Below are 15642 nucleotides of genomic sequence, written 5' to 3'. Positions count from 1 at the left end.
GTGACTGTGGAGGCCAGGTCATCTGCCGCAGCACTCCATCACTCTCCTTCTTGGTCAAATAGCCCTTACACAGCCTGGAGGTGTGTTTGGGGTCATTGTCCTGTTGAAAAATAAATGATCGTCCAACTAAACGCAAACCGGATGGGATGGCATGTCGCTGCAGGATGCTGTGGTAGCCATGCTGGTTCAGTGTGCCTTCAATTTTGAATAAATCCCCAACAGTGTCACCAGCAAAACACCCCCACACCATCACACCTCCTCCTCCATGCTTCACAGTGGGAACCAGGCATGTGGAATCCATCCGTTCACCTTTTCTGCATCTCACAAAGACACGGCGGTTGGAACCAAAGATCTCAAATTTGGACTCATCAGACCAAAGCACAGATTTCCACTGGTCTAATGTCCATTCCTTGTGTTTCTTGGCCCAAACAAATCTCTTCTGTTTGTTGCCTCTCCTTAGCAGTGGTTTCCTAGCAGCTATTTGACCATGAAGGCCTGATTGGCGCAGTCTCCTCTTAACAGTTGTTCTAGAGATGGGTCTGCTGCTAGAACTCTGTGTGGCATTCATCTGGTCTCTGATCTGAGCTGCTGTTAACTTGCGATTTCTGAGGCTGGTGACTCGGATGAACTTATCCTCAGAAGCAGAGGTGACTCTTGGTCTTCCTTTCCTGGGTCGGTCCTCATGTGTGCCAGTTTCGTTGTAGCGCTTGATGGTTTTTGCGACTCCACTTGGGGACACATTTAAAGTTTTTGCAATTTTCCGGACTGACTGACCTTCATTTCTTAAAGTAATGATGGCCACTCGTTTTTCTTTAGTTAGCTGATTGGTTCTTGCCATAATATGAATTTTAACAGTTGTCCAATAGGGCTGTCGGCTGTGTATTAACCTGACTTCTGCACAACACAACTGATGGTCCCAACCCCATTGATAAAGCAAGAAATTCCACTAATTAACCCTGATAAGGCACACCTGTGAAGTGGAAACCATTTCAGGTGACTACCTCTTGAAGCTCATGGAGAGAATGCCAAGAGTGTGCAAAGCAGTAATCAGAGCAAAGGGTGGCTATTTTGAAGAAACTAGAATATAAAACATGTTTTCAGTTATTTCACCTTTTTTTGTTAAGTACATAACTCCACATGTGTTCATTCATAGTTTTGATGCCTTCAGTGAGAATCTACAATGTAAATAGTCATGAAAATAAAGAAAACGCATTGAATGAGAAGGTGTGTCCAAACTTTTGGCCTGCACTGTATATACCTATAAAAACCATCCATGACCCTGCACAGGATGAGAGAGTCATTGATTAAGACTGTTTGTGTCACAGTTGTAAAGGTGGAGACTGTGTGGACAGAGAGACAGAGGCAGGCAGGGAGTTGGTTGACAGAGCCTCAGATAACAGTACTGGAGCAGTGAGATAGCATCACACTGTCAGGGCACAGTGTTTCCACTGAACACTGAGGAACACAGTTAAGACGGAGAGCAACTTTATCTCACAACAGCCAGCTTTGACCTTCTGAGAAGTAGTGGTGTCCCTGGAAATGTTGTATAGGGGTGGCCAGATGGGGCCGCTCAAAATTTTGGGATTGTGCGTGCTGATCCAACAGCAGGCGAACTGGTCAAACCTCTTGGCTCAGTCACCAGCACACCTCACCTAACACCTGTGTTGCAGCAGACACCAACAAACAAGCTCCATGGCAACGAGGCAGGCCCACCGCAAATGTAACAGGAGTACAGTAAACAAAAGTCAGCCCATCACCCAGCCTGGTGGTGACATCACAGCCCCGGTGCCCTTAAACTCCTATCAGCGTGTGTTGTACTGCGAGGATGTGTCTAATGTCAGTAGGGCCACACCCCTATCTCATTCACACACCATCAGAAGCATCTCTACTGGTTACACTCTATCATGTGACTGACAGATGCCGTGTGGTCGGCTGGCAGTGGGGGAGCGGTGCGGTGGGGACGTCTCTTTGTCACACATGACGAGCTGCTGCCTGTGGGAACACACACTATCATGTGAGAACATATCATGTTTTGGGTTAGAGTGCCCGGTTTTGGTGGCGCTATCCTGTCAGGAAATGCAGGGATGCCTCAGTAAAAAACAAATGAAGTTCTGTACCCAGAATGGACTCAAAGTACCCAAATCACAATGGGACACACCCAGAAGGTGGTTGAGAACGACAGGGCTAAGATCCTGTGGGGCTTCAGCTTCCAGACTTTCGGACCAGATATAGCGGTGGTTGACGAACACCAGAGGAGGACAGTGGTGGTAGACGTGGCGATACCAGCCGACAGCAACATCAGAGAGAAGGAACATGAAAAGGTGGAGAAGAATCAAAGGTCAAAGAGTAAAGGGTTGAAGAGGCTAAAGAGTATCAAGGGGCTGAAAGAATGGCTGGAACAGATGTGGAAGGTCAAAGTTGACGTGATCCCTGAGGTCGTAGGAGCACTTGGGGCAGTGATCCCCAAACTGGGAGAGTGGCTCCGGCAGATTCCTGGAACAACATCTGAAGCCTCAGTCCAGAAGTGTTCATGTACATTTTTTTCCATCCATGATTAAATTAAATTTGTCTCCAAATATCTGTCATAGTTGCATCCCAGCCACTAAACAAGAGCCATCTGAACACAAGAGGGCAGCATCACATAAACCTGGTCACTCAGCTGACAGGAGCGTAGGAAGGATCTATCTCTCTAAACTGTGGTAAGTCAGATGTGTCATGTCTGCTGGGATGTGTAGTGTAGCAGATTTGTTCAATGGCACAATCAGACAGTTCTTCATCTGCGCTGTTTGTTCTGGAAAGGAAGAGTCCTCTGTGGACAATTTGGCTCCTGGTAAAAACCACCTGAACAATGAACAATAAGGAAATCCTAACGTGGAGAAGTCCATGACCAAAACGTCAATATGTGACGAGGTCAGAGTGACAATGTGTTGCACTGGACCTTAAAGAGTGCCTTAGATTTCTGTCTTGACAGTGTAGTAGCTCCTGGCTGGTGATTTAAAGAAGAGGGGTCTTTCATCTCTTGAATTTCCTGACCTTTTCTGAGTAGATGACGACTGTGGCTCTTACTGGAAACCAGGCATTCCAAAATAAAATACCATAAAATGTCCAAAAAGGTGTTAATGAAATATCTGACAAATATTAAATTAAATGTCCCAAAAAATATTATCAACATGTCCCAAAAATGTCAATACATTTCCAAAAAATATTATTAAAATGTCTAACAAAATGTTAAATTAAATATCTGAAAAATGTTAATAAAATGTTAATAAAATGTTTGAAAAAATGTAAATAAATTGTCCAAAAATATATTATTAAAATGTCACAAAAATGTCAACAAAATTCCAAAAAATATTAGAATGTCTGAAAAAAATGTTAATTAAATGTTTGAAAAAATGTCAATAAAATTTTTGAAAAATGTTTTAAAAAAATGTTCATAAAATAAATAAATAATAAATAAAAATATCAATAATGTCCAAAAACATTATTATTATGATATTATTAAATATCATTATATTATTGTTAATTAAATGTCTGAAAAATTTTAATGTCCCAAAAAATGGTAATTAAATTTGAGAAATCATGTTGACAAAATGTCCAAAAAAAATTAATTAAATGTCAAAAAAAAATATGAATAGAGTGTCTAAAAAATGTCATGTCCTAAAAATATTAAAAATGTCCAAAACAATGTTGATTAAATGTCCGAAAAAAAAATTATTAAAACGTCCAAAAAATCTTAATAAAATATCCTGAAAAAATGTTAATGAAATGTTCTAAAAATATTAATAATGTCCAAAAAAGTTAATAAAATGTCCCAAAAAATATTACTTAACTGTCTAAAAAGGGTTAATTATAATGTCCCAAAAAATATTAATCACATTTGTGTAATAATGTTGACAAAATGTCCAAAAAAAATGTTCATGAAACATCCTAAAATGTCTGAAACAATTTTGATAAAATGTCCCAAAAAATGTATTAAAATTTCCCCCAAAATGTTAATAAAATACCTGAAAAAAATGTTAATGAAATGTCCAAAAAAATATTGGTAAAATCGTGTGTCTTTCTTCTTGGTAGAGCCTGAACATGTTAATCACAATACGTTATTGATGTCATACTTGGTGTCACAGCTTTGACGAGCACCTGAACGCACCATTAGTTTGTGTCTCTGTGACCATTTTGTCTTATTTGTGGAGGTGAACTGAAGTGACCCGGGGTCCAGCGTGTGTCTGACGCAGGAGAGTGGCTGATGCAGGAGCCGCCATGACACGGTGGTCCTGTGGGGAGGCAGACACAGCTGAGGCTGTAATGAATTTAATTGGTGAGTTGGCTGTCAGCAGCTTGTTAAGACATCAGCAGCACTGGGAGTTAATGACAGCAGTGATGTCACAGTTTGATTTACTGATGTTGGCACAAGCCTATTCTCCACCCAGACTGATCTGAAAAATTTCCTCCATTGTTCACTCGTGCTTGCAGTTTTAAAGATAACCGAAAGTGTTGCAAAGATATTTCTCATATCAAGGACTGGTACATACACTGATCTGTTAGATGAAGATGTTTAGCTCTTCACAGTAAATCATCCAGTGATAATATCCTGACAGCAGGGTGAGTCAGTGAGCAGTGCATCCTGGGAGACACTGGAGACAACAAACTGAACCCAAAGCAGCTCAGCAATTATAAATGCACATGGGGCCAGTGATTATCTATGGACAGCCTCCAATGTCATAAAATGAGCGTCAACAGATCAGCAGGACAGACTCACTGAGCAGTAAAACATGACAAAATGTCTGTGTCTTGTACTTTTTGTTGTAGTTTAAAGACTAACTTAGCAGGGGTGGAGAAGGGGTGTTGATAAAATGTCTGAAAAATGTTAATAGAATGTCCTAAAAATATTAACAATGTTGATAAAATGACTGAATTTTTTTTTTTAATTTAAATGGCCAAAAAAAGTTTATAAAATACCCCAAAAAATATTAATAATGTCCAAAAACATGTTAATGAAATGTCTGGAAAATGTAATTAAAATGCCCAAAACAAGGTTGATAAAATGTCCAAAAAACATTATTAAAATGTCAAAAAATGTTAATGAAATGTCCAGAAAAATTATTAAAATATACAAAAGAAGTTAATAAAATGCCCGAAAAATATTATTAAAATGTTGTAAAAAATGTTAATTAAATGTCCAAAAAATGTTCATTAAATTTGAGAAATGATATCCAAAAAAATGTTAATTAAATGTCCAAAAAATATGAATAAAATGTCTGAAAAAATGTTCATAAAATGTCCCAAAAAATATTTAAAATGTCTGAAACAATGTTGATAAAATGAATGAAAACAATTTATTAAAATGTCCAAAAAAAAAAAAAAAGTTTAAAAAATACCTCAAAAAATGTTGATGAAATGTCCTAAAAATATTAATAATGTCCAAAAATATGTTAATGAAATGTCCGGAAAATACATTTAAAATGCCCAAAACAATGTTGATAAAAAGACTGAATTTTTTTAAAAATTAAAATGGCCAAAAAAAGTTCATAAAATACCCCCCAAAATGTTAATGAAATATCCAAAAAATATTAATAATGTCCAAAAACATGTTCATGAAATGTCTAGAAAATGTAATTAAAATGCCCAAAACAATGTTGATAAAATGTCCAAAAAACATTATTAAAATGTCCAAAAAATGTTAATGAAATGTCCAGAAAATATTATTAAAATATACAAAAGAAGTTAATAAAATGCCCGAAAAATATTATTAAAATGTTCCAAAAAATGTTAATGAAATGTCTAAAAACTTGTTCAGTAATGTCCAAAAAAATATGACATGCCCAAAACAATCTTGATAAAATGTCCCAAAAAATATTTAAAATGTCTGAAACAATCTTGATAAAATGACCGAAAACAATTTATTAAAATGTCCAAAAAATGTTTATAAAATACCTCAAAAAATGTTGATGAAATGTCCTAAAAATATTAATAATGTCCAAAAACATGTTAATGAAATATCCAGAAAATATTATTAAAATGTCAAAAAAAATTCATAATATGTCCCCAAAAAAATGTTCATTAAATTTGAGACATAATGCTGACAAAATGTCCAAAAAAATATGAATAAAATGCCTGAAAAAAAAATCATAAAATGTCCTTAAAATATTAAAAAAAATTCTTAAACAATGTTGACAAAAATGACCTTTTTTTAAAAATGGCCAAAAAAATGTTCATGAAATGTCCAAAAAAAAATTTATAAAATCATGTGTTGTGTGGCTTCTGGGGCTCCACATCAAAATATGACAGGCTAAGTATCCTCCTGTGTCAGTTTTGGACGTATGGGGTCAGCATGTTGAAGAACATATTTGAAGAACGGCGAATTTCAGGCACAAAGATTTTATTTTTAAGTCCCACTTCCTGCTGTGGAGTGAATGACTAACGGACAGCTACTCAACAGAGACGCAAACTAGCCTGACGACATGGCCAAACTCAGTTATGACACTGATTATAGTAAATTGTGTGGGACATTGAACTAATGACTGAGGAGAGATCTGGACCCTGCTGCTGGACCAGCTGGGAACCACTGCTCTAAACTGCCTCCACACCAGCCTCATCACTACAGGCTCATCAGTGTGAATTGTGATCCATCACTTCTTCTCCGTCTGCTTACCGACAAGCATCAGCAGATAAACTCTAATCTCATTTACAGCAGCTAATCTGACTCGGCAGATCTGCACCAGTGAACAGACATGTTCAGCGTGAAACTGGCTTTTCCAACATACACTGGCCCTGAGAGAGACACCGCACAACTGACTGCTGAACCCCGCTGACACGCTCTCCCTGCCTGTAACCTGTTCGCACCTCTAACTGATCAGCTGCTCTCACTTCCCCAGCAGCTCCCAGCTGTCACACACCGGGCTCAGAGGGAGGCAGCGGGAGCAGAGCAGAGATTAGCTGAGGCTGCTGGGGGATTGTCCTGCTCCTCTCCGAGAAGTGGAGGTGGAGTCTGATGTCTCACTTTAGCCGTCCACACACTAAGAGGATTGACTCAGACTGGAAGGGATATAAATAAAGAGGTGGCTCCGACTCTGGTCACTCCTGTTTACCTATCCAGTGATACAAACAACATGAATTTACGTCCATTATAAGTGTTGTTTTGTCACTGACAGGCTCAGATTGTTGCTCTAAGTGTCTGACAACATTATGGAGAGGATCCCGACAGAGATAGACCTTTAGTTAAAGACTAAGATCCTTTTTGTTTAAACAGAAACAGCCCAGGGCAGCCCCAAGTTTGCCACCTTAATCTCACATACTCATGAAAGTGACTTCTCCTCCCTCCTCCTCCTCCTCCTCCTCCCTCCCCCTTCATCCTCTGCTGGGAGCCAGTGCTGAGTGGATGAGCAGTAGGGCAAGATCTTCACCACAGCAAAGCATGTGTGCTGTCTCCTCGTGTGACTTGTGTTAGAAGATAAATTAACTCTGTGACAGCAGGATCTGTGTCGCCGAACACAAGTCCAGCCTCATGTTTGACGTGAAGGAGGAAGAACAAACGAGGAGCGATATGGGATTCACTCAGAGCTCACCCTGATTTCACCGTCATCATCATCTTCACTCACATTCAGGTAAGCCAAATGTACCCAGATTGGGTTTGTTTTTAATGTTACAGTGTGATTACAAGAAAAGACTCTGAAGTCCTGAGCTTAACAAGTGACACCGGGCTGAACATCTAATTTTAGCCGGTGTAATCTGGGAGAAGGATTTGAGTTAACAGTGCTGGGAAACATGTGGAGCTAATGGGACTAAACACAAACAGATTTAAAGCCAACATTTAGCACTGAATTCGGTTACAATATGCGAGATTGGAGCATCATTGATGATTTGATTGGTTTGATTTTGTTTGGACAAGAGTGCATTTGACTGACACACTAGAGTGCAAAATACTCCTGTGTTCAGCAGACATTACTGAAACCAAACAGACGGCAGAAGGAAGTGTGCATCTACTCACCTAGCACCACTGAGCTAGCTAACGTTAGCCAAGACAGACACCATTAATGTTTACATCCAGCCCATTCTCATTACAAAGTTGTCAAATACTGCCGCTTTGTTTGGATTTGGTGTCAGACAACAACATGTAACATGGTTGGATGGAACCTGTTGCAGTGTTATGATACGCCACGAGTCGGCTGGACGACTGTATAATACACCAGTGGATGACTGAAACACTATCAGGAACAACTTAGGGCGCATTCACACCAGGATAGTCCGGGGGACTCGGTTCGATTGGGTGGGGAATGCGGAAAAATTTCACACCTTCATTTGGTTCGGTTCACTTTCACACTGCACTTTTTAAAGCGGACCAAACCGCCTGAACAACGTCACGCAGTCACAACAGCTGCTCGTTTGGGGGGCGGTACAGGGGCGGCCGACATAAAATGTCCTAAAAATATTAATAATGTCCAAAAACATGATCATGAAATGTCAAGAAAATGCAATTAAAATGCCCAAAACAATCTTGATAAAAATGTCCAAAAGATATTATTAAAATGTTCCAAAAAATATGAAAAGAATGTTCATAAAATGACTGAAAAAAATATTAAAATGGCCAAAAAATGTTTATAAAATACCCCCAAAAATGTTAATGAAATTTATTAATATTGATGTCCAAAAACATGTTAACAAAATGCCCGAAAAATATTATTAAAATGTTCAAAAAAATGTTCATTAAATTTGAGAAATAATGCTGACAAAATGTCCAAAAAATGTCTGAAAAATATGAATAAAATCTTTGAAAAAATATTCATAAAATGTCCTTAAAATATTAAAAAATTCTGAAACAATATTGACAAAATGCCCCAAAAAAATGTTAATGAAATGTCCTAAAAGTATGAATAAAATGCCTGAAAAAATGTTCATAAAATGTCCTAAAAATATTAAAAATGTCTGAAACAATGTTGATAAAATGACTGAATTTTTTATTAAAATGTCCAAAAAACATTTATAAAATACCCCAAAAAATGTTAATGAAATGTCTAGAAAATATTATTAAAATGTCCAAAAAAATGTTAATTAAATGTCAAAAAAAGGTTAATATGTCCCAAAAAATGTTCATTAAATTTGAGAAGTTAACAACAGCTGCTCATTTGGGGGCGGTATTGCCCGAAACAACCACTGACCAGGAAGAAGAAAACCCAGCTCATCGACTGGCCAGGACCGAAAACGGAAATCCATCCCCTTCAGCCGGCTTGGTCACCACAAAAAAAACAAAAACGCACTACGCTCTACGTCACTTCTTCTCTTTGGTTCGCTGGATAGTCCGTTTGCATCTCCCACTGTACCGCACCAGGGTTCACTTGCAAGTGAACCGAGACCCCCAGTTTTCAAGTGGACCAGGGTTCGCTCATTTGGTCCGCACCAGAGTTTGAATGAGTGTTCACACCAATCCAAACGAACCAAAGTACTCGTGGAAGTAGACCAGAGTTCATTTAAAGCGGACCAAATAGTGCCAGTGTGAATGCGTCCTTAATATGAAGAGCTGGAAAGTGGTGGATGGGTCCAAATAAGCCCAGACTTCCACCTGGGAGGCTGCTGTTCACTTCCTGCTTGAATGTAGAGCCAAACCATGATGTTGTTTTCTAAATTTAACCCTGTGCTTTGGTTGATATCGTGGTGTTGGTTGTGGCGTCCTGTAACATAAACACAGTGGGATACCTAGCGTGTAATATGTAGTCAACTGCAAAGTGGCGATAGATGATGGTATGAGAACGGGTTGTTACATTGTGTGCTGTCACAAACACGAGCCTCCTGGCCATGAGTAGATGCACACTTACCTCTGCATGGTAATATGATACGGTATACAAGTGTGACTGTGAGCTCATTATATTATCCTGCTCCATGTTTCCAGGCTGATGGACACTCAGGATCAGACGGGGACAGGACTGCTGTCCAGGTGAGTCTGGCTAAGGACTATGGATCCATCAGAGGCAGTCTCAGTTCACTGCAGATAATATAAATAGTCATGGGAATGGATATTAAACTGACAGTTTGTGTGTATCTGCTGATAAAACATGATCTCTTTTCCAAGGCTGTCCAACATGATGCATTTTGGGAGGAGCAGCGTTGGCCCTGCAGAGTCCAGCGTCAGCAGCCAGAGAACAGAGGAGAACACGAGGAGCAGGAGCAGGTGAGCTGCAAACACATCCCAGTCCTTGGGGGACCGCACTGCTGGAGGATCTGACCCAGATTTTGGCGCCATCTTTCAGTCCATCACCACAGAGATTTAGCTCTGCTTTTTATCAGTCCCAAACACAGCAAAGTGACGGGAACGCAGAGACAGAAAGCTACTCTGCTCGAAGCAATGTATTATATCATGACTTAATGCTTAAACTATTACACCTTTTTTTCTCTTGTCATATGACTTAAAGCCAGGGTAGTCTTATGATATTGAGTTGCTATACCTCTCGTAATACATGCAATGATTTGTTTCTCTTCCAGCGATTGTCGCTGCGCCCTGGCTGCACAAAACATGAACAACTCCAACAACAATGATGGGTAAGATGATAAGTCTTGATAGTCCAACCACGAGATTTTGAGACTTTGCTATGGACCAAAAGAGTTGGTCAAAGCGACGGTCAAAGGGCCGACAAACTGTTAGGGTTCATGCTCAGGGGGCAATATATATCAACAGATAATTTCAAGGCCATCTGTTCATGTAGCTGATGATATCTCACTCTGGACCAAAGTCTTGGTTAGGTAATCCAATCACCAGAAAAAAATGTTGGCATTTTACGTTTCTGAAAAACTGCAGATACATTACCTTTATACATTATCATGTCATGGACACGTTGAAACTTTACTTTTGTTCGTTTCTGATAAAGAAAATATCCTGTTTGAGTTTTAAAAAAACATTTTCAGGGGCGCAATCCTGCCTGGAAAAGCGGCAATGTCTTTTCGTGGTACAACCGGTGGAAAGACACTGACAGGTCACCAAAAACACCCAAACTTGGAGCCTAAAAAGCTGCTTGTAAAACAGCGACAGGTTGACAACAAACTCTCATGTTTGCTGTATAAAAAGCTGCTGGAAAAACAGTAACGGGCTGATAAAAACCACTAAACAGCAATGGGTAATTTCAAAACACCCACATTTGGTGACAGGTTGCTATAAAACTCTTGTTTGTTGTCTAAAAAGCTGAAAGATTACATGTATGAACTGAGCCAGGGAGAATCCTGTGGTCATGTAAGACCTGGGGAGTCCAGGACTTTAATTTGTCTACAATTATATTTGGCCTATTAACTGATTTAAAAAATGAGCGACCGACACTTTTATTAAACTGCATAATGTACGAGCCCTTCACTTGACTTGCTACAGAAAGGCTTTATTCCTCACACAGCATGTCTCTGCTGTTCAAACTGGCTATCTCACTTAAAATCAGTGATGGATGTAGTGCTGAGAGCATTGGGACTGCTTGACTGTACTGTGTCACAGCGCCCTCCTCAGGCTCTCTGGTAGCACTGAATGACAGGGGTCAAGATATTTACCTCACCTGCCTCTGTTTCTGTACATCTACAGTAAAAAAGATGAGAAGAAAGACGAAAAGAAAGATGAAAAGAAAGATGAAAAGAAAGACGAGAAGAAAGATGAAAAGAAAGACGAGAAGAAAGATGAAAAGAAAGACAAGAAGAAAGACGAAAAGAAAGATGAAAAGAAAGACGATAAGAAAGATGCCAAGAAAGACGACAAAAAGGATGATAAAAAGGAAGAACCGTAAGTACCACATAGTATTTTCTGTGGCTGCAACTTTCTATTAAATGAGGATTTAGACATTTGTTTGCTCATTTTGATTTGGTATCTTTGAAATGTCCACTACAGTTTCAACTAGCAATGGCTTCATGAACCATTTTCTTTATTTTTTGAGTAAACTCTGGCACTCTGTTCAACAAGGGGTTGAAACCAAACTGCATTGCCATCCCTTGAGCCTTTTTCATTCCACCAAGAGCGCCATTTAGTGGGTTCAGCAAATACAACTGGTGGTGCATGAAGCTTCATTTGGACATCACTAAAACAGGGCTGGACATGTTGAAAATCTTCAATACTATACTGATAAAATACTTGGATCTCAGTGATACCAACAACCTTTGACAGTACCTTACTTTGCCAAGTATGAACATGCTTTTTAACATAAAACATCCCTTTTCTAATTCAGAAAGGAGGTGTGGATCATGGACCCCGCCACAGATATGTACTATTACTGGCTGTGCTCAATATCTATTCCAGTGTTCTACAACCTGATGCTCCTGGTGGCCAGGTCTGTATTCATGACATTTTCTATTTCCTCTTCACCCTATTGTTGCTTCGGAGCTCTATGTCATGGTTTTGCCTCTCTGTAGGGCTTGTTTCAACGAACTGCAGTATGCAAATTCAACCACATGGATGGTTGCGGACTACATTTCAGATGTCATCTACTACATTGACACCTTTGTGAGAGCCAGGACAGGTCAGTGACAGGAATTGTTGCTTCGATGTGTGAAGATTAAAGGAAACTTTAAGCTCATGATAATGCTAATAAAACTGTTGTTTCAACAGGTTTTCTGGAGCAAGGTCTTCTTGTAAAGGATGAGAAGATCCTGAAAGAAAAGTACATGAAGACGCGCCAGTTCAAATTAGACATCATATCAATCATTCCCACAGATATTGTTTTCCTCAAAATTGGAGTTGACAACCCAGAGTGGAGGTTCAACCGTCTCTTTAGGTTAGCGCGACTCTTTGAGTTCTTTGACCGGACTGAAACTCGAACCAATTTCCCCAACATCTTTCGAATTGCTAACCTTGTACTTTACATCATTATCATTATCCACTGGAATGGTTGCCTCTACTTTGCCATCTCCAAGGTACTTGGCTTTGGCTCAGACACCTGGGTTTATCCAGCCACCACTAATCCTGAATTTGCTCGTCTGGCGAGACAGTACATCTACTGCTTTTATTGGTCCACTCTTACCCTGACCACTATTGGAGAGACACCACCCCCTGTCCGAGATGTTGAATACTTTTTTGTGGTAGTTGACTTCCTCACTGGGGTTCTGATCTTTGCTACAATTGTAGGCAATGTTGGTGCCATGATTTCCAACATGAATGCTGCACGTGTAGAGTTCCAGGCTAAGATTGACTCTATCAAGCAATACATGCAATTTCGAAAGGTCACCAAAGACCTGGAGGCCAGGGTGGTGAAGTGGTTTGACTACCTTTGGACGGAGGAGAAAACCTGCGATGAGAAGCTGGTGCTGAAGAACCTGCCGGACAAACTAAAAGCTGAGATAGCCATCAACGTCCATCTGGAGACTCTAAGGAAAGTGCGCATCTTTCAAGACTGTGAAGCAGGTTTGCTTGTTGAGTTGGTCCTTAAACTTCAGCCACAAGTTTTCAGTCCTGGTGACTACATCTGTAAGAAGGGGGACATTGGCAGAGAAATGTATATCATCAAAGAAGGAAAGCTGGCTGTGGTAGCAGATGATGGGGTGACCCAGTTTGTGGTCCTCAGTGATGGGGCATACTTTGGAGAAATCAGCATCCTTGGTATCAAGGGGAGTAAGGCAGGAAACCGAAGAACAGCCAACATTCGAAGTGTGGGCTATTCTGATCTGTTTGCCCTGTCCAAAGACGATCTGATGGAGGCACTCATTGAGTATCCTGATGCTAAAACCTTGCTGGAGGAGAAGGGAAAGTCCATTCTGATGAAAGATAATCTCATAGATGAGTCACTGGTCGCTGCTGTTGATGTCAAAGACTTGGAGGAAAAGGTCAACAAAATTGAGGGGCATATCGAGGTCATGACAGTCAAATTTCGAAAGCTAGCAGACCAGTATGAATCTTCCCAGCGTAAACTAAAGCAACGGCTCACTAATATCTCAAACCAGGTCCGAACCCTCAGAATAGACGAGTAGATCTTGGCTTGGCACTGCTACTGCTGGTCTTAAGGACTTTTCCACTTCAGGGCATTCTTTCAGAGGTCATTCCATGGTGCTGTTGGACTCGTCACCAAATAGCACATGACCAGCACTTGGACAGTGGCTGTCTCCATTCATTAATCCTATATATGGTCAAATAGAAAGGTTGCCTTGAAGGTTGACCACTCTCATACACACAGATATTCAGAGGGCTGGGTAATTCCATACTTCATAAGTACCAACTGATAAGCTCAGTCCCTAGGGACTTGGGTTGGGAACCAGAGGGTCGCTTCAAGTCCCCGTCTGGATTTAACATGGAGTGTGAACTTGGCACTCCCGGGCACTACCGAGGTGATCTTGAGCAACGCACTGAAACCCCAACTGCTTGGGGCGCCTGTCCATAGCCAGACCCTCACTCTGACATCTCTCCACTTAATGCATGTATAGTTCCTGTTTGTGTGTGTATTCCAAGCCTGTGTGTACATGACAACAGCGTGACAAAATTGAATTTCCCCTCAGGGATTGATAAAGTATCTTCTTCTTTGTGTCCCTACTGAGTATCATAAAACTGTTACTTCAATAGATTATAGGATACTTGGTAAGATTTTCGTGAACATTAAACAGGCACTTTCTGATCATTTAGATCATTTTGTACTGATATATACAGGAAAGTTTCATTGCAGCCGTTTATGTGATGCAGTTGAGATATTTGGCTTATTGTGTTGAATTTTTAAAATGTTTCTTTGCCAGTCTGGTCCAAGAACAAAGATTTGTGTCATATTTGTACCTGTCTGGAAGCAATCTATATGACGCCCAACTCTAGCAATGCATTTTCGTGAGTAATTACAAAGGCATCTGTCAATGCTACATGTTTATTGAAAATAAAAATTGTAATTCACACACCTGCCCAAATTTCTGTGATTAAAAACAAATCACAACCCTTTTTCAATTTTATTTGTGGTATTTGTAGCATGATATTGAAAACAACATTGTTACCAGAAGTACTGTTTCCAGGGTCTGTTATTTAAGCACTGATTGAAATAAACTGATTTGAAGTCAGTCTGTGTCTTTTTCCATCTGCAGCACAAAGACATTAGCAGTCAATTTGTAAAGTAACATGTAAGCAAACATTACAGTATCATTAATATAGAAGAAGGTACTTCAAATGTTGGACTGATGAAATTTGGTACAAATATCTAATTCCCTGTTAGGATTAATTGTAATTGTAATTGTAACTCAAATGATCCCTGCTTACCATCTAGTGCCATCATCATGTCAAAATTTAAATTTGGTTTACCTCCTAATACTTGCAAAACTACTAACATGTATGTTTAGTGCTAATAAGCAAATATTAGCATGCTAACATGGCGAACACTTCCTGCTACATACAAGCCGCAACTGCCGGGGCTAAAGAATGAAGCCAACGCAGAAGTGCCAAAAACTGCAGTTCCTCTAATGGCCACTTGAGGCTGGCTCCAAAAGTGAGTCAGTCCCCTCATGTTAAAATGCCAAACTTTACAGCAGAAATAAAAGTGTTTACAACCTCGTACAAAAACGGTTTTAGTCTCCATAGCTAATTTTCCCGTTCATAACAGCTGTACAGAGGGTACATTTTTATTCAACTCACCCATTTCAATTTTGTTAAGGCTTAAAGTTAAAGATAATTAAGGGCATGGCCGCTTTGAGTGACAAGCTGTCTGTGCGGTGTTTCCAGTGTCTGAGTTG

General features: G+C 39.8%; 1 protein-coding gene across 1 annotated transcript; it reads left to right on the top strand.

Moving 5' to 3' along the window:
* The first annotated feature begins 7306 nt into the window (after positions 1-7306).
* LOC117250210 (cyclic nucleotide-gated channel alpha-3-like) lies at positions 7307-14976 on the top strand. The gene is made up of 8 exons (XM_033616305.2): positions 7307-7601; positions 9881-9925; positions 10061-10159; positions 10471-10527; positions 11546-11740; positions 12180-12281; positions 12364-12470; positions 12560-14976. The coding sequence occupies exons 2-8, from the start codon at positions 9885-9887 to the stop codon at positions 13912-13914; spliced, it is 1956 nt and encodes a 651-aa protein (XP_033472196.2). The 5' UTR covers positions 7307-7601; positions 9881-9884; the 3' UTR covers positions 13915-14976.
* Positions 14977-15642: the final 666 nt, after the last annotated feature.

Source organism: Epinephelus lanceolatus, chromosome 24 (genome assembly GCF_041903045.1).
Source record: "Epinephelus lanceolatus isolate andai-2023 chromosome 24, ASM4190304v1, whole genome shotgun sequence".
NCBI lineage: Eukaryota > Metazoa > Chordata > Actinopteri > Perciformes > Serranidae > Epinephelus > Epinephelus lanceolatus.
Note: the sequence above shows the minus strand (reverse complement) of the source record. Positions and strands in the feature narration are given on the sequence as shown.